General features: G+C 38.2%; 1 protein-coding gene across 1 annotated transcript in view; it reads right to left on the bottom strand.

Annotated features, from left to right (window-relative positions):
* CDC40 (cell division cycle 40) overlaps positions 1–23655 on the bottom strand; it is a 48374-nt gene that overhangs the window by 15582 nt on the left and 9137 nt on the right. The window contains exons 2-8 of the mRNA XM_056125257.1: positions 18293–18379; positions 12420–12549; positions 7928–8011; positions 6480–6619; positions 5198–5294; positions 3443–3582; positions 2544–2618 (exon numbers count right to left, since the gene is read on the bottom strand). Of these exons, the coding sequence (XP_055981232.1) occupies positions 2544–2618; positions 3443–3582; positions 5198–5294; positions 6480–6619; positions 7928–8011; positions 12420–12549; positions 18293–18379 (753 nt within the window). The remainder of the gene's footprint in view (positions 1–2543; positions 2619–3442; positions 3583–5197; positions 5295–6479; positions 6620–7927; positions 8012–12419; positions 12550–18292; positions 18380–23655) is intronic.

Here is a 23655-nt window from a genome sequence, read left to right as displayed (position 1 = left end):
AGGGAAAGAGGGAGGGGGAAGAGAATGGAGAGGGAGAGGGAGAGAGAGAGAGAGAAGGAGTGCCTGCCATAGTGGCAGTCAGTGGGGGTGGTGGTGGGAGGGAACTGGGAACACTGGTGGTGGGGAAGTATAATGGTGAAAGGATGGGTGTTGGAACATTGTATGACTGAAATCCAATCATGAACAACTTTGTAAATGTGTGTATCACTGTGATTCAATTAAAAAAATAGAAAAAAAATTATTTTGAAGTTTCCATTTATGTAATATGACTACCCTTTTGTGTGTTGGTGGGGGTTGGGAGGATAGAACCCAGGGCCTCACACATGTAGGGCAAGACATTTTTAGTGAAGTAAAATATATATATATATATTTTTTTTTTGGCTTTTTGGGTCACACCTGGCGATGCTCAGGACACCATATGGGATGCTGGGGATTGAATCCGGGTTGGCCACGTGCAAAGAGCTCTACCCACTGTGCTATCGCTCCAGCCCCCTGAGAAATATAAGTGGCGATAGAGATGTGTTGAAAGAGAACATGGGCTTCTCTGGAGGGGAAAAAGCCATGAGCTACTTTTAGAACAATGAAATGTTAAGACAGCAGCAATGTTTGTCAAACTTTCGTACTGAAAGATCTTTTATTTGTTGGAACTTGTCTGAAGTCACAATACTACAGAAGCTGCTGAGACTGATGACCGAGATGCATTAATCTAAATTAACAGGCTCATAATTTTTATCACCTTTAAAAGCAAATTAATAAAACTTTAGAATTTCCTTTATTCTTGCCTGCCTGAAGTTCAATCCTCAACCAGGTTTCTAGTTACAGAGAGCATTTCCTAGCCACCGAGGATCAGCAGGATCAAGTCTCATTTCCCCTATCAAACCAGGCAGAGGCCTCTAGGACCAGGTCACTTGCAAAGAGTGAAAGCCATTCTGTCTCTCAATTTTAAACTGGCAACCACACTATTTGTTTTCAGTACTCACCATGCTGATTCATTCTATTCACTTTTCCCAGACATCCTTTGCTCCCTACCCATCCTCTACTTTGCTACACCCTTACCGAAGTACAAGCTTCCTCTTTGAAACTGTGCCTGCCTTTATAATTATCACTCACCTTGTAATGAAAATGATCACCCTAAAGCAGGATCTTAATCAGGTTTTACTCTCAGCCCCTTGCTCACAATAGATGCCTAGTAAATGTTTATACAAGTCAACTACACTAAATTCTACCCATTTTTATTGGTCAAAGAGAAGGCCATAATCTCAATGAAAGTGTGTAGTAAGTGAAAGTTAAAGGAAATAAGGGGGGTTGTGGTTGTTGTTTGAGGGCCACACCTAGCACTGCTTAGGAGTTACTCCTGGCTCTGCACCCAGGAATTATTACTGGAGGTGCTTGGGGGAACATCTTGGATGCCGGAGATGGAATTTAGGTTGGCTGTGAGCAAGGCAAATGCCCTATCCTCTATACTATCTCTCAGACCCCTAAAGGAAGTAAGGACCTCCCAGCAAAATTTGGGGTTGGCGGCTACTATCTGTGATACTCTGCCATATCCAGCAGTGCTCAGGGGCCACCAGGGCTATACCCAACAGTTGGGGGTAAGTAGTGCTGGGATCTAACTCAGTGCCTTGTGCTTCCCATCTCTTTCATGGCCCTAGAGAAAATGAGGGTTTTCACTGAAACTTGTTAGTCTCATGTGAAGTTACTAGAGATAAATGTTTAAATGGCCACTCTCACATCAGAAGAGCTATTCATATATGTTAATATCCATTAAGTAATTATTTAATTAATGGACAATTAATTACCCATCCATTAATATCCATTAATTAATAGTAAAAATTTAATGATTCAACTTTCCAAATCCCAAGAACACTGTAGTGTTCCTTACCATCATAATAATTTGGACACTGAAGACACAATATTGTGTAAGAACCACTCTTTCAGATTTAGGAGGATTCTTCTTCTTTTAAAAAATAAAAAGTTCCCCTCACATTCTAATCAATATGCAGTGATAACTGAATTTTTCTTACCACATAGTTTACAGCTGACCATCAGCTAAAGGTGTTATATTCCCAAGACTCTAAAAAAGTGGGAAAAGAGGCTGGAAACAGTTCTGTGGCTCAGTGTCTATTTGCATTTGCATTTACAAGAAAAAGGATGAATTGTTATCTGTTCTCTTAAAAATGGGATTTCTGTCATAAAGTCCTCATTATTTCACAAGATTCTGTGGAACAAATGTACCCAGTTACACATCCAAACTTTTACACAAATGCATTAGGGGTGATTAAATATTTATGTGTCTAAAGCCAAAAGTGATTGATTACATTCTAGCCAGTTATCTAACTAAAAGAGTCCAGCCAACTGAACCAAAGAGCCATGTTTCAATCAGCACGTTTGGAAGCAGTTCACAGACTGCTTCATTCACAAGTCCTAAGAGAATATAATTAGCCACTAATTGCCTAACAATTCCAAATTTATTGTAATTAACCAAATAAACTTAACCAAAACACTAGTTTTGCAATGCTCCAATATTGTTGCTGAAAACTCACCTTGATTTTACAGTCCATGGAACAGGACAGCAGTAAGTGGCCAGACAGAGGAAATAATCTGACTGCACTGACACCCTGTAAGAAGATGGTCAAAAAACAGAAGTGGACAAAATACATATCTAAATGAAACATGAGGAAAAAGTATAGATTTTTAAGCAATTTACTATTTTTCCTTCATTCTTCCCCACCACCACCAATCATGCCCCAGAATAACCCTCATTAGCATTTCAAGAGCAGCCCATATTGACACAAGGCTTTTCTTTAAATTTTAATACTGTTCTTTAAATTTTAATACTGACAACTTCCTCACTCAAGGGAGTTCTTAGTCTACCAAGCTGCTAATGCCCTTACTCTTCTTTCTAGTAAGCTGTTCCTTTGCTCTCTGCTAAGAGCTAGAAATGATCAGCTAGAATAGTGCAGATGAACATCAACATCAAAGTTTTTGACTATTTCATCTCAGCATTAGTTTCAATTTCATTGTCATTAATAACCAGAAAGCATGTAATCTTTGAAATGTGATACCCCCCTCCCCCCAAATTATGCCAAAATTACAGAGGCTTGGGTGCTAGTATCAATTCTTGCTAAAATTGGTGCCCCAGGGGAAACTAACTGTGGCAGGAGCTGGGGAGAGAAGGCCGAGGCCACCATAAGGGGACCAGACAATGAATGCTTTAAGTCACTGCCAATCCTGATGGCCTTGAAGACTGACAAGTGTCTTGAAATGGGCTTCTGTGAGAACTTCCAAAGCTGAACTCAGGTTGATCTTCACAAACTGAAGACAGAGAAGTGTGTCTTCAAGTTCTTACATCTTTAGCAAAATTCTAAATACTCCACAGGAATGGCTAAAACTTTATACTGATCTCATTACATGTTAAATCAAACAGAAATAACCAGTTTACCTTTGTGTGTCCAGACCACACATGAATTTGTTTTTTTGGAAGATAACACTTCTCAGGTGGGATAGTTGATCGTAGATTGACACCAACATCCTGAGGTATGTGAAGATAGGACCTCCCCTGATAGTCATACATTTCTTTAACTGAAATGAGGCAAAGGAGAATAGTGAGCCAGAAAATCTACATTCTTCAGATGCTAGCCATCATTTCATTCACAGGGATGCCATTCACTATGCTTACCACTATACCAGCAAATGTGGACCTCATTCCATATGAAGTAGTAAGAAGTCTACACTCAGATGATGGTAAGACAAACGTCAGCTAAAATTTAGCTGTCTAAAACCACTACTATTTACAGAGAAGGGATCCTGGAATTTCAAAGTACCCAGAGAATTAGAACTTTAATAAATCTATACTTCTTTTATAGTTATATATTTTAATCAATAAAGTAAAAAAAAAAAACTACTTCACTACAGTGTAATTACAGTGAAAGAACCAAAGATAATGCTTAGGATTTTTGAGTTACTGGCAAAGAATGAGAAGCAAAACAAGATAAGAAGGAAGCTATAACAAAAGAAAAAGTATCAACTGTTTTTCCATTCTTTTCTCTTTTTATGTCCTTTTAGGTTCCTTTTCTATTACAGCACATTTCTATTACAACTTTTACAAAAAAGACTTGTGGAAATTAAACACCATCGTGCATATAAAGCATGCTTACACAGGGTACATGTTCAGTAAATGTTGGCTGTTATTGTTAATATTAACTCAGGATGAAATAAACTCCTTGCAGATAATATCAGACTTGAGAAACTAAATGTGCCTTAACAAGCTAAACAGCTAAAACCTAAATATGTGATATAGCAATAGAATAATCAATACAAATATAAATGAATTATTCATTCCAGTTTCAGATAATCATAGCCCATTTTCCTAATTGCAACTACTAATTATTGAACTGGGTACATTCAAGAATATTTATGATTTATTTTGGTGGCTAAGCTATTTCCTTTCACAAGTCAAAGTATATGTGAGACTTAAATATCTGACCTATTCACATGTAAAATAAAGTTTATTCTATCAAAGTATAATTTAACAATAGTTATGAACTATGAATATACCTTGAGACCATTTATCTTGGGATAACTAAAAAGCTTAAAGTGACTGAAACACTATAAACAGCCGAAAAAAAAGAAGTCAGTTTTGTATTAGGGAATGAAAGACTGCACTATTCAGGTTTCTTCTTTACCTCTCACATTTAACCCCAAGTGCTAGGGACTGAATCTAGGTTCTATGCATGCCAGGCAGGCAGTCTGCCACTGAGCCATATTCCTCAATTTTATCATTTTTGGTTTTGAATTATAAGCATTTCAAAAAGTTATCTGTGGCTACCTTTATTCATGCTATTTTCTATCCTGTATCAGAACATAGAAGAGTTCTCTGTAATTTCTTAGGGATATAAACCTTCTAATATAATTCTTACTATAAGTAATTCTAGCAAATGATTGGTAAGGGCAACTGATACTGAAAGAGAAGAAATAGTGCAGAGGGTAGGGTGCTTGCCCTGCTCATGGCTGATCTGGGTTCAACCAACCCCAATACCCCATATGATCCCCCAAACCTGCCATCATTAATGTGGGCTTGGAGGACCTTGAATACAGAGCCAGGACTATGCCCTGAACACCACTGCTACAAAACCATCCAAAAAGAAGGGCAGTATCTGAAAGTCATAAAAATGAAGGATTTAAAATAATGTCTCACCATGCAAGATTGTCTTTTCCTCTCCAGGTTTCTCATCCTCTTGTTTGCCTTTTTTCTGCCTCTTTGCTGTGATTTCATCCAATTCTTTTTGTTCTTCCTAAAGCAATCAAGAGGTGAATTTTAACCGGATGCTCTAGAACCCTATCATACTTGGAAGTCACTAGGATCAAGTATGTCTTCCAGGATAAATATGAACTCTGACAAGTTACAAATTGATGTTAAACACATAATGAGTACTAGGTAGTACTTTACATCACACTTAATACAAAATCCATCCTTCTACAACACCTATATATAAACTAGTTATGCAAGTGAAAAAAGGCAATTAGAAAATCTAATAGCACTGCACTGTAGCACTGTCGCCTGGTTGTTCTTCGATGTGCTCGAGTGGGCACCAGTAAGGTCTCTATTGTAAGATTTATTGTTACTGCTTTTGGCATATCAAACATGCCATGTGGAGCTTGCCAGGCTCTGCCATGCGGGCAGGATACTCAAAGGAAACAGAATTTCAGAACACAATGTTGTTTGTCAATAATAAGTTTGACATAGTTATAAGGCAATAAACAATGACTAGATCTGTCACCACAGCTTTATGAGAGAGAAACAGTGGGAGGGAATAGGGTGGTAGCAAATCTTTATAAGAAAACCAACAGATGATTGCTAAAATAAATAACACATGAATAGTACTGATCTAGTAAAGTACGCTATAGCTAAAAGGTAAGCTTCCTGATGATAAGAATTTCTTAAATTGTCTCTGGCTGCATCACTAAGACCCAGAAAAGTGACTGGAGCGTAGAGACAGTAGAATTAGGAAGAGAGGAGAAACAGGATAGAATTTTACGATTTCATAGCATTATTTCTTATGTTAATATCAAAAAACTTCACATCATTTAAAAAAGTTATATATATCAGTTTGATAATAATTTTACAATAAAGAATTAAAAGCTTCCACCAATTCTAAAATCACAGAGACAGACTCATTTTGTAGTCATAATCTGAATATTTTGAATCAGAAAAGCAGCCACCAAAGCAGCTTAATAGCTAATTTTTAATAAAAAAAAGTGATCAGTATACAAAAATTGTTCAATGTTATGTTTTAATTCACAAGTATAGAAAACTACATACAAGTGTTCAAAAGAGAAAATCATATTGTATTTTAAGAGAAATTTCGATGAGTCATATTGTCTAAGGAAATTTCAAATTGATTAAATTTGCTATTTAGTTATTCTTTACCAAGACACAGCATATACCAGAACTGATAATGAAAAACACTAAAGCTTACTTCTGAAGGTTTGGCAACATCTTTTTCATCTACATATTTTGCCCAAGGTCCCAAGAAACCATCAATATTAGACGCATCATTTTCTTTGAACTTTTTTCTCTTCTCTATTTTCTTCTGACCAGTTTCAAAAACAGTTAAACCTGAAAAAAAGTAAGGTTCACTAAATTGCAGTATATGTGTGTATGTATATGTATATATATTACATATATATATTATTTCCCAATGTTATTTATATTGTTTAAAATAAGTGATCAAAAAACACTGACTATAAAAATCTTTATAAATATACCAGATATACCAATGACTACTAATACAATCACTGGGATTCAATTTCTGGGCCAGAACCTTTTGCTATTAACATATTTTGCAAATTCTAATATGCTGAAACAAGATGAAAATATATAATCCTTCATAATCTTATCAATAAATCAGATTTGAATCAGTACATTTTTTAACTACTTTTTGAAAGAAACCTAGAATTTCACATTGCTAAATAATGATAAACTTCCATTCAGAAGAAACTAAGATTTAACATGTAAAAATTGAGTTAACTAACTTAAGTATTTATCTTTGCTTCACTTCAATATAAATAGGGTTTCTTAAGAATCCAGTATTCTTTCCAATTTAAACATAAATTTAGATTCTTCACTCTTAAGATGGTCTCTAATAAAGCTTAAGAGTAAAAGGTGGGGTTGGAGAGATAGCACAGTGGGTAGGGCATTTGCCTTGCACACAGCCGACCCAGGTTCGATTCCCAGCATCCCATATGGTCCCCTGAGCACTGCCAGTAGTGATTTCTGAGTGCAGAGCCAGGAGTAACCCCTGTGCATCGCCGGGTGTGACCCAAAAAGCAAAAAAAAAAAAAAAAAAAAGAGTAAAAGGAAAAGAGGAGAGGAAATAAATGTTCGCTTCTGGTTGTGGTATCAATTTAATTAGCCAGGGGGTGGGAGATTGCATTCACCATATGAAAAAAGAAAGGTTTAGGGGAAATGATGCTCACAGTGAACTGCGAACTAAAATTTTAGTTATGAGAGAGAGAGGGTCCATCCTAGAGAAAGGATCTTGACCATAGTAATGTAAATCCATTTTCTTCAAATTGTGTTTTACACAAAAAATTGTTAAAATTGTTTTACACAACAGAATTCACACACCATAGTCCCTACCAAGCTGTGGTCCACCATAAGCACATTGATTTCACAGGGTCTACGGCTACTAAGCAGTAGTGCCTTTATAAAATTTGCATTGTCTTTTTCTTAAGATCTCTTTATGGGTAAGTTACCAAAGGGTGACTCTATTTCAATTAAAAAAAGACTATTTCAACTTTTGAAAATACTTGTTTTAACTTAAAAAAATTAGGTAAATAAAATACTTCTTTTTCTTACTGTCTGAAAGTTAATATGCAATATAATAGTTGTAGGTATATATAATAAATATTTCAAATAATTTACCTTGATTTTTTTCAGCTTCTTCTACAGAGCCAATATATTTAGTAGTTACTTGATGATTATCTAATGATGGGTCTAATGCATAACCTAGAAAGAAAAAAGAACAAATTACTATATTCAAAAGCTTTTTAGTCAAGTAACTAACAATTTTATAATACCTTTTAAGTTTCAACTTAGATTTTAAGTTTCAAGTTCATTATGAGGAAAAAAAACCAAATTATTGATTTCTTAAAAAACAAAAACAAAGAAAACCCTTAAAATAGAGACCATCCAGGCAGTGCTTGTGGCTGGAGGCCACTTTCAGCAATAACTGTGCTCAGGTATTGTGCTGGGTATCACCAGGGCTTCGACCTGGAGGGGCTAGGAGTTTGAGGCAGGCATGCGATGCCAAGGATTGAACTCAAGATCTTGCATCCGCAAGACATTGTGGTCCATGCCTTTGAGCTTTCGGCCAGTCCCCTTGGCTCCCTTTTTGCTTATTCACATTCACGTATTAGGCTACAAATATACTCATCTTACATTTTCTTCCCAGACAGTGAAAATGGTCTCTTATGACCAATCTTTCTTTCCCGAGCTGTTTCTATTTAGAAAAATCTAAAATATCAGGTTGCCCGATGAATTCTTTAGCAGAATTAGGACCTTCTGGACCACATCTATCATACTGACATTACATTACTAAGAAGAAGCTGAAAAGAGCTTACTAAGAGCCTTCTTTGGCCAAGATTTCACACTTTCAAAATTCACCCTAAGTATTAATTTTCTTAAGAGCTTAAATATATTTATGTAAATCATACATTTGGAATTTTAGAAGTCCCCCCCCATTTTTATAGCAAGAGATATACATAGCTTATCAATTTATATAGAAGTTAAGAAAACAGGCTAAGAATAACATAAAATCTACCTATTTTGAAAGCGCAAAATCAGTAAAAACTATCGCCTTCCCAATAAAAAGTACTTCAAATTTATAAATTTTTGTATTTCTGTAGTAAAAGAAGTATATCTAATAGCATAGGAATGAATATACTCCTTCAACTTGTGATAGAGTATGTAGTTACACAGAATGTGGTTTTCTATGATGTATGAAAACTGAAGGAAAAAAATCTGTAAGAATTCAGTTTTTTCTCAAAGAGGAGTTTAAGAAGAATTAATGTTGGTGGGATTAATTAATGTGGCATATACACAGTAAAGAGAGTGGTATCATTTACCATACTATGGACTATGATCTGTGTGCTTTATCACGGAAAGTTCTAGTCGATCTTTTAAAAAGTATACATGTAGTGGATGTAATCAAGATCTTAATTTCCCAGTCAAAGACTAAAAAAAGATTTCTTTGGGGGAACAGTGAAGAATTTGTCATCAGACATACTTTCAAAAAGCTAGGATGTAGGTGTCCAACTCACCCTTGTGATACGCTAGAATAGAACCACCCACCTGGCTATTAGCTAATTTGCATAGCATTTTTTCAGTGTTAAAATACATTCTTAGGAAGAGGAGAGAGCTTATGGCAGAAAAGCAGCTTTAGAGTAGAACCTTAGAAATCACAGGTTCAGGGAGAGAGCCACAGTACAACATGTAGGGCGTCAGCTGGCATCCCTATGGCCCTCTTGAGTGCAGAGCTAGTAGTAACCCCTGAGCATTGCTGGTGTGACACAAAAAAGCCAAAAACAAAACAAACAAAAAAACCCTAAACAACGCCCCCCCCACCAACCCCCAAAGGTTCAAATCCTGTAAGGGTTTTTTTGTTGATCTTTCATTTCTCTGATATATAATGTCCATTTAAAAAAAATGATTCCTTAAAATGAGACTTTTTAAGGCTTATGAAATTTAGGCCAACACACCCTAAATTAAATATTCTATCATTCATTAGCATGGAGAAAGATGTACGTTTCCATACAGGGCTTCGCATTATGCAGGGAGGGAAGGAATCCAACTTGTCCTGCTAGTGCTTTCTCTATGTACGCATCAATCCCAACTCATAAGACAACAATCTTGCGACTGAAGAACAGAAACTGTGCCTGCTCCTTTCCCACATCCTCTGTGGTAAAATATATACTGTTTCCTAATAAATAGTAATCTACTACTACCTCCTACCTCAGGCAAGAAGGGAACAATAGTATTTTCCCTTTACAAAGAGAAGTTAAAATATTTAGCTATATTTTATACGGTAATATTTAACTATATCCAGTACCAGAACAAGATATAACCCAAACATCAGAGTTTGAATCCAGTTAGTTTTCTATTATTCTATGTTTCAAATTAGTAAATTTGAAACATGTTTCATTCATGATTTCATTCTATGTTTCATTCATTATTGATCAATTTATTTTAGTTAGGCAACACGGTTATAATAGTGTTAATGCTTATGGTACTGAGGTATAGTTACTGCATGCCTCCCCCCCCCCCCCGCAGCAAAGTGCTCATAATTCTCCACCTCTGTCCTTATGTCACCTTGAGTACATTTCTTCATTCCCACCCTTTCCTTCCAATGCTTGCTAATTAGTTTGATAATACAAGGCCAAGTATTGTTTTTACCCACCCTATATCTTCATTTCAGTCTGAAATATTCTCATCAATCTTCTGGAAGCTCATTTTTCATTGCATCTTTCTAATGAAGGTGATGTCTGCTTTGGGGTTGGGGATAAGTCTCAACAGAGGCAAGTGTAAAGAGCACGTTTAATGTGCTGGGTCTGATGCTCAGCACCACATGAACACCGAGCATAATGTCTGATCCCAGTGGTGGAAGAGCACCACCAGTCTGAACACTGCTGGTGTGGCTCCCATTTTAAAAGAAAGATCACTTTCTTGGTAGTCCCATCTAAATAACACAAGTAATATTAACTTTATTACAGGAGCCATAAGATTACTAATACTGATACCCCAAAAGACAAATGAGAAAAAACACAAACTCTTTGCAAAAGAATGGTCACAAATACATGCAAAAACCCTTCAATCTCACAGAATAGTAACAACAATTGTGAAACATTACTGGTGCCCGCTAGAGCAAATCGATGAACAATGGGAGGACAGCTCACAAATGATTCAAAAGGATAATATTAAAGATATAATATTTCAATAAGCAAATAAGAAAAACAAAAACAAGTACAGAACTGGAGAAAGAGAAACAGGACTAGGAGAGAGAGAGAGAGAGAGAGAGAGAGAGAGCGACAGAGACAGAGACAGAGACGGAGAGACAGAGAAGCAGTACAGAAGATAGGACACTTAGAGTTGTGTAGCTGATCTAGCTTCAATTCCTGGCACAACATACAGTCTCTCAGTCTCCGTCAGAAGTGACTCCTGAACAGTCTAGGAATAAGTTCTTAGCAGTGGGATCCAAAACCAAAGGAGCAAAAAAAAAAAAAAAAAAAAAAAAAGTTATTTTTTTTTGCTGACTTCAGGGAATTCATCATAAGAAAAATGCTCATAAAGTTTTATGCACAAAAATAATTCACCAACTACCTCTTGAAAAGGAATTTGCTGCATTTAACACAGATCACATTTTAATAGTGAAAACTGGAATCAATTTGATACATGATATAAACATTCAAATACAAAAAAGACATCATCAGCAAACTATTTTTAAAGATCATTCAAAAGGTTAATAAGAGGTTTCTAATACTGAAGGTGAGACTCAGACAATCAAGATCATGATAAAATTAAAGACATTTATTTTAAATCCTATTTTCTACTTTCATTAATTGGAGAGGAAAAAACACACTGCTTTTTAAATTGTTTTACATCTAATTTCTGTACCCATGCCTTAGTAAAGTGAATCACTGCAGATGCAAATTCTTGCTACAGAACAATTTAAGAGAAGTATAGGATGGGGATATGGCAAGCAACAGGATACATGCTTTGTAGGAGAGGCCCTGGGTAGGCATTTGTATAAATTTCACTTTTATTTTTTTTCTCCCCTGTCTTGCTTTGTTTTAAAGGAAACAAGCTATCTAACTTGCTGCTTTAGACCCTGCTAAAGTGAAATAAATTTTTAAAGTAGTTTTATTATAGGCTAGAATATAATACACTTACAATGCAAGATAATTTTTATGTGTTTCACATGTATTTTAAGCTTATATGGGATCCCTTCTCAAGAGAACCTTACCTGGCACCAGTTTATTGGACTGAAAGTGTCTATAAACTCTTCCCCGTGATTTTTCTGCTCTCTAATCTTGGCTGTGCCGGGAGCATTGGTGAGTCAATGCAGCCTTGCCATAGTGCAGAATGTTCTAACAGAGACAGCCCTTTCTAACCAAGAGAGAGGGGTTGGAGAGAGTATAATGGATAGGATGCTTGCCCTGAACAGAGATGACTCTGGTTCAATCCCTGGCACCCTATATGGTCCTCAAACACTGCCAGAAGTGATGCCTGAGCACAGATGGGAGCAATCTCCAAGCACAGCACAGGGAGTAGCTGCAGAGCTGCCTTCCGTCCCCATCTCCCTCCACCCCAACACACCCCACTTCTAATAGTCAAATTTGAAACTGTCTTATCACCTTACCGTATGTGGCGAAAGTTCTTCTTTGCTGTTCAAACATAAAATCATTGATATGAGCTGGTTCAGCATATCCAGAGAGCATATTCCTAGGGGCAGCCATTTGCTGGGTTCTAAAGGGATTTTCTGGTCCAAACTGCAATTATAAGGAAAAGAAAAAAACAAAAACAAAAACAAAACACCTTCAATTCTGCACACAAAAGTAGAATTAGACTCACATATTCATAACGATTAGTTTCAACTCTAAATCATCAGTAGCCAATTGTCCTTTCTGGGAACATGCTCACAGCTGGACAATGGCTGTTAAAGACAGTTGGAACAGAAGATAAAAAAAACTCAGCTCACCTGGAGTTTACCATGTGATAAAATTTAGATTAATCAAAGCAAAGTATTCTAGTTCCTCAGTAACAGTAGCAACAGTGCAGTACAACAGCCCAATAGTCATGGACGTTTACTGCCTTCCACAGTCCATCTTCACAGCAAGTCCCATGAAAAGTACTGCCTTGACCATGGAGACTTACTACAGTTTTGGCCCAAACAGCATTTCCCAAAGTCTGTGTATCATACCGCCCCTGGATTAGCAGTAGCATGTTCCAGGAGGCAGTAGTAGAAGCACTGGGTACAAAGGTGGGAGGAGGGTTGAATTCTTCCTGTTGTTCACTTAGAGAAGGGAGATACAAGAGAGGCATAAGTGATTTTTCCACCTCCTGAAAAGGAGGCAGGACATCAGTGAAGTTTGGGAACCTCTGGTCTAAGCAATTCTTTTGGAGATTTTTGGTGACTTTTAGATCAATAATGGCACTGTGACATCATTTACAAAATCATATTTCTTTCCCAGATTCTGAGTCCTTCAAAGGAGATTGAAAATCCTTAATTTACAATAGTAAATGACATGGGGAAAGTACTGTGGTACAGCACCTGTTCTGGGCTGGAGAGGTAGCCCAACAGGTTGAACAGAGCTCTACACCCCGGTGGTGGCTTCAGTAGGATCCCTAGCATGACCTCATCCTTTGAGCACCACCAGGAGTAACTCCTGAGCTTCAAGCCCCTGAACATCACCAGTCATCCCCAAACCAAACAAACAATAACAACAACAACAAAATATACTTTTCTAAGATACATTTCCAGAGACATGAAGATAAATTCTAGGCTTTTCTTAATTAGAATATTGTTTTTGCTCCATATCAGTATGATGATATACCAAGAGTATCCCGCCTGCACGGGCAGAGTCTGGCAAGCTTCCTGTGGCATATTCGATGTGCCAAATACAGTAACGACAACAGGTCTCAGGCCCCTGACCCTGAAAGAACCTCTAATCATTGGGAAAAGACGAGTAAGAAGAGGCTGCTAAAATGTCAGGGCTGGGAGGAATAGAGACGTTACTGGCGTCTGCTCAAGTAAATCGAGGAACAACGGGATGACAGTGATACAATGAACTTACTGAACTAGCAAAGTCTGAGGCAAAGAGGTAAACCTCCACACTTCAAAATGGCCTACAAGCTGGTCTTTGTTACAGAGCTGTTGTCAAGAGTGAGCTCAACTCAAATTCCCAGATATGCCATATGCAGGAAGACTTGGTTAACTTGCTATAAATGAGGGATGAGTACTTACTTCATGTGGTTGTGTGAGAACTAATGGGGATAGGTACATATATGGTATGGAAATCCCTCACTATGGTGACTGGCCATCAAAAATAAATGGTACCTTTATTTCAGGTATCTTAACCTTGGTTCTTTTCCTACCATGCAAACTCTTGCCAAATGAATCTTCCAAAATTTCAGCTATGATTATGTGACATCCCATTATGGAAGTTTTGAAATCTCTTTATCATCTATAAAAAGAAAGGTCAAATTCTTCACCTTGACCCCTGGGGAATGTTAAACGATACAAAAATCATTTGTCTTACTACCCTGTTCATCCTTACTGATGACTCAAGAATTTCCGTTCCACTTTTATGATTTGACTCATGCTGTCCCCTTCTGCCCAGAATCTGTCACAAGTCTACCTCATCACCAATGCCAATACCATTACTGTAAACATCAATAAGAACTATCATTTATTAATTGCTTACTCTATGCCAGAAAGTCCCAAGTTATCACATTCTCATTAGCTTTAAAACTGACTGAAGTAGAAATTATCTTTCTTCATTTTATTGATACGAAAACTAAAATAATCAAAGGTTACCTAAGAATTAGTAAAAGTAAAAGTAAAGTAAAGGCCTTCCCTTTGATCATTGATTTGCTCCAGCGGGCCCAGTAACGTCTCCATTGGAGACTTTGTTGTTACTGTGTCTGGCATATCGAATACTCTCGGTAGCTTGCCGGGCTCTCCGAGAGGGGCGGAGGAATCGAACTCGGGTCAGCCATGTTGGCCCCTTGTAAGGCGAACGCCCTACCCGCTGTGCTATTGCTCCAGCCCCATAAAGGCCCTCCCGTTGATCATCGATTTGCTCAAGCGGGCCCAGTAACGTCTCCATTGGAGACTTTGTTGTTACTGTGTCTGGCATATCGAATACTCTCGGTAGCTTGCCGGGCTCTCCGAGAGGGGCGGAGGAATTGAACTCGGGTCGGCCATGTTGGCTGCGTGCAAGGCAAACGCCCTACCCGCTGTGCTATCGCTGAGTGGTTCATTTTATTCTCAATTTTATTTTCTTGTTCTTAAGCTTGCTTTCATGGAACATTTCTTTGTTGAGAAAGGGGGTGGATTTAGGACCACACCTGACAATGCTCAGGACTTACTCCTGGCTCTGTGCACACGAATCAGTCCCGGTGGAGCTCAGGAGACCATAGGTAGTGTTGGTGTTGGGACTGAACTGGGATTGGCCATGTGCAAGACAAGCACCTTACCCCTAGAACTGTCTCTCCAGCCCCTGTGGAACTTTTAAATCTTTACTAGCTGATATAAACTCTTCCTTAATTTAAAAAGTATTTTAAAAGTACTATAGGAAAGAGCCTCTTATCTTTTTGAAAAAACATAGCATATTCTACTAGTTAAATACTAGCAGCTTTAGGAGTGGGATTATATCTAGTTTCTAGGACTAAATTCTCAAAATATAGGAATATGAGTATATTCTAGTCAAGTTCTGATGATATCTTTCAGGACTTTGCCAGTTCATACAAATGCTAGTCATAACATTCAAAGGAATAATGTTACATCACAGATAATTTATTTGGCAACCAGAAAAACCCTCAAGCACTGATGTGCTGCTAGCATAAACCAGTTTATATATTCAAGGGGAGTTTTTCTAACCTAAAGAAAAAAATATTAAGGGATTGGTAACTGCACAAAGAGAATGAGATGTCTATCGTCACATCAGTATCACCACAGAAATTTTTTTTTTAATTTATTTATTGAATCACTGTGGGAAAAGTTACAAAGCTTTTAGGTTTAAGTCTCGGTCACACAAATATCAAACACATTTCCCTTTAGATCACAGAAATTTTTTGATCTTTGCAATTTTTCTTGAAAACTGTAATTATACAATAGTACGTAAATATGAAATATATTATGTATAATATACATATATTCCTTTTAAATTTAAGAAAAAGAGACCACAGAAAATATCCTGACACAGGAATGGCATATATCACACTACTTGCCAATTTTTGCATTCTTTTAAAATTCACTGGATTGGTTTTATTGAAGTACTTTAATTTAAGAAAGTCACAAAATGTATATATAACATACAATCTCTGTTTAACAAGTGCCGAAGACTATGAGGTATACTCAAGTTTCACATGCTAGAAGAATTTTCAAAGAAATGGGATAAAAACAACACATGATGTCAGTGGACAGAAGCAAGAGTTCTGCTTCCAGAGAACAGCACAGCAGACTAAATGCCAGCACTCACCCCCCCTTGCTGTGCTATACTTCTCAATAGCCAGAGTTTAAGTGATTATGGAAACCTAACCAGACCAATGGATGAAGCTTTTATATAACTCTGCTTTATCAAAAAAGGCATGACTATATGCTTAAAAAAATGGATATTGAAATGTACTTAGTTTTCCATCAAGATGCAGAGAGGGATCCTTAGTTCTAGCTTTAAAGAACATTTAAAAGATCAAGCTGCCAATCTTTATTTTTTGCTTTTCATAATGACATACCTTCTTTATTTCAATCTGATAATGTCCTTTCCCTTTTTTAAAGGTGGGCAAACCCCAGGAAATTAATCTTTTCTAAACTAATTGCCCTCGCGCCTGACTGTCCTTGCCGCCAGGGCCCCTTGGAGGGGAGCCGGTTGAGCTTTCCTCCCCGCCCCGACCAGAGCTCCGGCAGCCAAAGACCTCCAGGACCAGCCACCACCATGCTGAGACCACTCTCCGCACACATGAAGGTACTGGCAGAGGGACAAAGTCACGAGGGTTCCGGGGCCGAGACCTCCAAGCCTACTCGGACTGGGGCCGTGTATCCTCCACCCAGATCCTCCAAAATCCAGTAGGTGCGGGGTCACACCCACCAACTGGCCCCCTGACGCCGTGTAATCCCATCAATGGCCAAGACTCAGAGACTATAAAAACCAGCTCCCGGAACCGCACGGGCGCGACATCCTATTATGACATCTTATTTTCTCATTCCTACTTTGGACAAACTGGCAGGCTACCGAATGTAGCCTGCCCACACGGCAGAGTCTGGCAAACTCCCTGTGGCGTGCCCAGTATGCCAAATACCAGTAACAATGATGGGTCTCATTCTCCTAAAGAGCCTTGAATATAATCACAGGGCTAGGATGAAGGAGACGTTACTGGGGCCTGCTCGAGGCAATCGACGATTAACAGGATGATTTGTGATTTGTGTGATTGAAACTAATTTCCCTAAATAAATAATTTCACCTTCTCTTTCCCCCCCTTTTATCACTATATGTTACCAGAAAATAAAACCAAAATGTCCTACTCAGATCAGGCAGTAAACACTACACCTTTGCTGATGAAACCATTGTGGCTCTAGGTTCTTAGCATGGTTTGCGTTTTCAGTGTTTATGACAGGAAAACATGTAATTACATGTTCATAATATACTATGCATTTATGATTGCTAATTAGTCCATTTCTCCTTCAGGTTAATTTATAATGTTCTCTTATTAATGCTGAAAGATGCTATTTCACCTCTTTGAGTTTTAAGATTATATTAAGATTTCCTTTTTGGGCTGGAGAGATTGCTCAAAAAGTTGGTGGACATGCTCTGTTTACAAGAGTCCTAGGTTCAGTCCCTGGCACAGCATGGTTCTATAAGCACTGCTCCCTGAACAATGAGCTCGGAGTAGCTCCTAAAAAACAAAAACAAAGGAAAAAATATTTTCTCTTTCAAAAGACAGAGTTCCATGTTATCAGAGAGTTACATGTAGGTAAACAACTACAGAATTTTTAACAGTGCCTTCACTAACAGACTATTTAAACATTTGGAGAATAGAAGAACCTTATTTCCCTAAATTTTAAAACTGCATGTTTAAGAGAAAAAAAAGTCAAACAATTCACTTGTTATCTGTTTATCTACCTTCGTATATTTACATACTTAGCAAAGGCAGAGCCTTAACATGCTTTCTTCTTTTTTAAAAAATTTTTTAATTTTATAAGGTGGTTTACAATATTTGATTACAGTCAATATTCACGTACTGCCATATAAGTACTGTGAGCTAACTGACTGCACCACTGGCGCTCCTACAGTCAATATTCAAACACCAATCCTACCACCAAATTTGGGATGTTTCCATCCCAAGCCCTAATCCCTATCCCAAGGCACAACTGAAATAATATGTTTTGTATTGTCTGTTATGGAAAACCGCTGAAAATGCTACAAAAAAAATATCCGTAGAAGAGACAGTATGAAGACTGTTCTATTTTGGCAGGAGCTATTAAGACATTCTTTAGTTAACATGCTTTCTTACCTCAGGAGCAAACATGGTCTCATAGGTCGGGTTATACTGAACTTCTTTGACAGCAGGGTCAAGGTGAACTCCAGTCTCCAAATCCTCCTAAAAGAAAATCAAATACACTTTGAGGCCACACCAGCATTTTAACACCAATTCTATGATCACTTAACTAGTCACCATCATTTAGTATTATTAAAAATCAAAGATGAATAAAAGTAGTGATTGTAACTTTAAGAGTTTTAAATTGTACTTTAAAAGCGGTAACACAAATTTTTCCCTTTTAAAATTCTCTTATCTGAACAAATAAAACATTTCTAAGGCTTATGATATAGCTCCAGTGACAGAGCTCATGCTTAACAGGTGTGTGACCCTAAGTTTGACCCCTTGGCACAGCATGGTCCCTGGAGCATCACAGGGTGTGGATCCTGATAGCTGAGGGCATTGCCAGCTCAAAAGCACTGCACTGTCAGGTCAAGCACACACAGGAGAACATGTCTGGGAGTGGCCCCTATTCAACAGTCCTCCCTCCAGTAGTTAATACCATTAGAAGTTTTTAAGATTATACAATTCCTTAATAACTCACTTTCCCTGACCCAATGATACTTCTTTATTGAGCAAACCAATTCTAAATCAGTATCTCTAGAATGAAAATCCTGCATGGACTAGATTTATAATCCAGTCTTCAACTTGACTTATATACCGTGGTCTAGATTTATATTTCAGCCTTCAACTTTACATCTTTTCTCCCAAGGTGATCAATATACATCTCACTTTTTTTTTACATCACTTTTTTTTAATACACTGTGATTTACAAAGTTGTTTCTTCATAATAGAGTTGCTTCAGGCATATAAAGTTCCAACAATCCCAACACCAATGTCTCCTTCCCTCCACCAATGTTCCCAGGTTCCCTCTTACCCACACCCAGCCTACCCCCTTGGCAAGCATACAACAGATTGATTTCTTTTCACTTGGTCCAAAAAACCTTAAAGGAATGGCAAATAGAATGATCAGATATCAACGAAAGTCAATTTGTGATGATTGATGTTTTAACCTTACTCAATCTACTAGAGGAAAACCATACATCCCATTAGTGAGTTGACATACTCAATGCCAAATGTTGGGAAGTTTCTCCTGTTCTTTAAAGGGGCACTTTTAAAGTTTCTTCAAAGACTTGTTTCAAGGCTAAGAATTCCCTAAGCTGCTGTCTACCCATGAAACCGTATAGTTCCCTTCAGATGTGAATGATAACCTATCTGGAGAGAGAACTCTTGGTGAGGTATTGATTTCGTTGAGTTTCGTATTATATCCTTCCATACTCTTCTGAATTATCTCATTTGATAGATTTGCTGTACATCTTATTGGCTTTCCTAGGTATAGAAGTTTCTTTTTTGATCTTCCTATATTCCATATTCTGTCTCTATCTTTGGATTTTGTCCTTTTGAGAATAATGTGTTTTGGAGTTTTCCTAATTGGGTTTATTTTCACTGGGACCTTTCAGACCTGTAATCTTCTGTCACTGTCCTCCTGTTGTTCATCGATTTGCTTGAGTGGGCCCAGTAACGTCTCCATTGTGAGGCTTTGTTGTTACTGTTTATCATATCTAATACGTCACGGGTAGCTTGCCAGGCTTTGCCGTGCGGGCGAGATACTCTCGGTAGCTTGCCGGGCTCTCCAAGAGGGGCGGAGGAATTGAACCCGGCTCGGCCAGGCTGGCTGCGCACAAGGCAAACCCCCTACCCGCTATGCTATCACTCCAGCCCTGTAATCTTCTAGTCTAGGAAATTCTTATTGATAATTTAGTATCATTCATCACATTTGTCTTCCAGTTCTTCAGGATTCCAAAGATTAACATATTATTCCTTTTGAACTCATCCCACAGTTCTCTGGTAGCTGTTCTGTTCATTTCTTTTTCAGACTATTTTCCACTGTTTCCTAGTGGTTTCCTCCCTCTCAACTTGGAGCCTTTTGATCTTTAGTTCAGTTGCTCTTTTGTTATTTAGAGCTTGTTTTTATTATTATTATTATTTTTTATATAGTACTTATCATGCTCTTTATGTCTGTCATTTCTGATTGTAATAGTTTTTTCACTTTTGGACTCCTTTTTTGTTTTGGAGGTCACTTCTTGCTCTGCACTTAGGAATTTCTCCTGGCAGTGCTTGTGGGTCGATATGGGGATTTGGGGATCGAACTCAGGTTGGGCACGTGCAAGTTAAACGCCTTACCTGCTGTATTCTCTCTCCAGCCCTTTGTTTCAACTATTATACTTTTTTGTCTTTTCCTGACTATCTATGCTATCAGTTCTTTGAGCTTATGGATCATCCTCATCATGGTATCACTAAAGACACAGTCTGAGGATACACTGAGTTGGTTGGTCTTGTTTATGTCTTTGGGGATTTTTTTCCCCCACTCATTGAAGTTGGTAGTCTTCTTATGTGTTTTTTTTTCCATTGGTTTTCTCTAGTGTTCTTGCTTCGCTGGGGTGAATCTTGTAGCTAAGCCCCCTGGAAGGTGCTGAAACATTAGGCTGAAGATTGTTTAACAGGCCCAGGGATGTCTCAGCGAGCCTCACCTGAGATGGCTGAGTATTACGCAGAAGGTATTATACATCTCACTTCTAATGTTCAAAAAGGAACTTCTGGTCTTCCCTTCCCCACTGACTCTTGCCTTTTCTATTCACAACTTCTTTCTTATACTTGTCTGGCAGATTCCTAGAGTTATCTCTGATTCCTCTTTTTCTCAAACACCAAATGTCTAATCCATCAGCAAATCCTCCACCTTCCACATACATACAGCTTTCAGGCACTTCTGTCCCTTCCCACTGACACCTCAATCTATCTTAGCATCTCATATCTGGATTACTGTATTAGCCCTGGAACTGACTGCCCCGCTTTTTGGCCCTGATCTACTGATATCCTTATTCCACACAGATGATGAGATTTTTCTCAAGTATTACTCAGAACTATACCATTCCATTGCTCTAATACTCTCAGACAGTGTCTCCTTGGAGAAAAAGCTCATCACACGCTTATATGGTCAACCACTAATTCTCAGTTAGTATGGTTCACTGGGTTATTTTTTTTGTCTTCCTGAAGTGACAAGTAGTTCATAAACCTACTAGAAGCATGTTCTCTAATTATAAGTATCTATTCTTTTGAGCATGTAATCTATACATAGAAATATTAAGCAGGTTTTTTAACCTATAAATTATAATTTAGTAAAGCCAGAATTGCAAAATTGGCTGTTATGAGAAGTTGAACTGATTAGGAATTTACTCTCGATAATCTGCCCCCTCCCATATTGATTTCAGTCTTCATTTGGCCTTGGGTCTATACTCACTTATTCCAACTTCACCAGGCTATTTGTACACTCAGCAAATGGCAGTCTTGACTCACGGTCTAGGTACTACTGTTCCTTCTGGAAATGTTCTTTCCTTGGATACTCATGTGACTGTTCTGTCTTCTTTCAAGTCTCTACTTAGTTTTTCTACTTTTCCCTTACCATGATTTACTTTTAACTTATCATTACTGGCATATTATTTCCTACCTCCTGCTATTAAAATAAATACCATACAAGACAGATTTTGCATATTTTTCTAGGGTTTGTGTCTTCACAGCCTAGAATTATTGCCATCATCAATTACTGCTTTGTTTCCTTTGTCTTTGTTTTGGAGTCACATTGGGCTTACTCCTGACTCTGTGCTCAGGGGATCACTCTTCGTCATGTTTAGGGACCATATGTGGCAGCAGGTATCTAACCCTGGTCAGCTGAATGCAAGGCAAATGACCTCCCTGCTGTGCTATCTCTCCAGTCCCATTATTATCACTTTTAAATTTTTGGAATTCTACATAGGGTATATCCATTAACACAATGCCAAGGAACACTGCACATTTTGCAAAACAGATGGGTTGTTATGACACTGACAGTGGTGCTGGAGAAGAACCCGTGTTAATAACAGATAAAAAATCTAGTAGAATTGGACCAGTTAATTACCAAAGACAAGAAAAATATTTGAATTAGCACACATGGCCATTGTTCCAAAGCTTACTATTCTGAAAGATCACTCAGCAATGCATGCAATCAAGTACTGCAACTCAGATAAAATCCTGCAGGACCGACTCCCTTAAACTTCTCACTACCTACAAATTTTGTCTTTATTTTCTTACTCTTCTCACTGCTCCAATTTTAACCCCTATTTGGGGGTGGCGGGGTGGGAGGGAGGGTTGTGGAGGTGAGTGTATCACTGCAAGGTGGTAAAGGAGCCCAGAGCTCTCCCAGAGGCACATCTGCTGAACCTCAGCACTACAGCTGCTCCAGCCCCACAGTTCTGGGGACCATTAGGGTCACCCGTAAGGTGCTGAGGGGCCTCCAGGGCCACATCTGGTAATACTCAGGAAAGCCATATAATGGAGGAGATTGAACCTGCCCTGGCTGTGTGCAAGGCATATGTCCAAATTCATGTACCTGTTTCTTTGCCTCCTGATCCCAGTTCTTATCTGTAACCTTGACCACACTCTTGAGATTCAAACATCCAAATGCCAAATGAATTTTATTACAGTGATCTTCCTGGTATCAAACTTTTTTTTTCCCTCCCAACCTGAAGACACCCTCCCCACATGACTTCCTTCATCCACTAACAAATCAGGCTACTTCTTTTTTCTTTTTTTGGGGGGGGGGAGGTCATACCTGGCGATGCACAGGGGTTACTCCTGGCTCTACACTCAGGAATTACTCCTGGCAGTCCTCAGGGGACCATATGGGATGCTGGGAATCAAACCCAGGTTGGCTGCGTGCAAGGCAAATGCCCTACCTGCTGTGCTATTGCTCCAGCCCCAAAGCTAACAAATCAGGTACTAAAGTCTTATCAGTTCTCTCTGAAAAATCTACCAATTCTGTTCCTACCACCTTCCCTTCTCCACACCTGGTCACCACTCTCTTGGTTCAGGCTCCAATATAACAGGACTTCAATATATGTTATCTCCTTATCTGGTTTAATATACCCCTACTCTTGCCATATTAAACTGATTTTTTAAAATACCAAGCACTTTCATGCTTTCTGTGCTGTTACTTTGTTCCTGTAGTTTTTCTTCTTATTTAATAGGTCAACTTATTCTCCCTGAAACCTTCCCCCTTTCCAGTTTAGGAAAACTGCGTTTTGCCTACAGTCCTAGAAAACACTGCATTAGGAACTTGTTATAGCGCCTGGGACATTATTATTTTTTTTTTTTTGCACATACCTTTTACTTACTTTTTTTATCCTCACTGTCTTTATTAAATGCAGGATGCAGTACATGCTCAATATGTATTAAATCATCTGATAAAAGTCACATCCATATAGAGCTCTAATATGATGACGGCTGACCAATGATCACTGAATGTG

This window comes from Sorex fumeus, unplaced genomic scaffold (genome assembly GCF_029834395.1).
Source record: "Sorex fumeus unplaced genomic scaffold, SorFum_2.1 ptg000054l, whole genome shotgun sequence".
Lineage (NCBI taxonomy): Eukaryota > Metazoa > Chordata > Mammalia > Eulipotyphla > Soricidae > Sorex > Sorex fumeus.
This window is presented reverse-complemented; position numbering and strand designations above follow the sequence as displayed.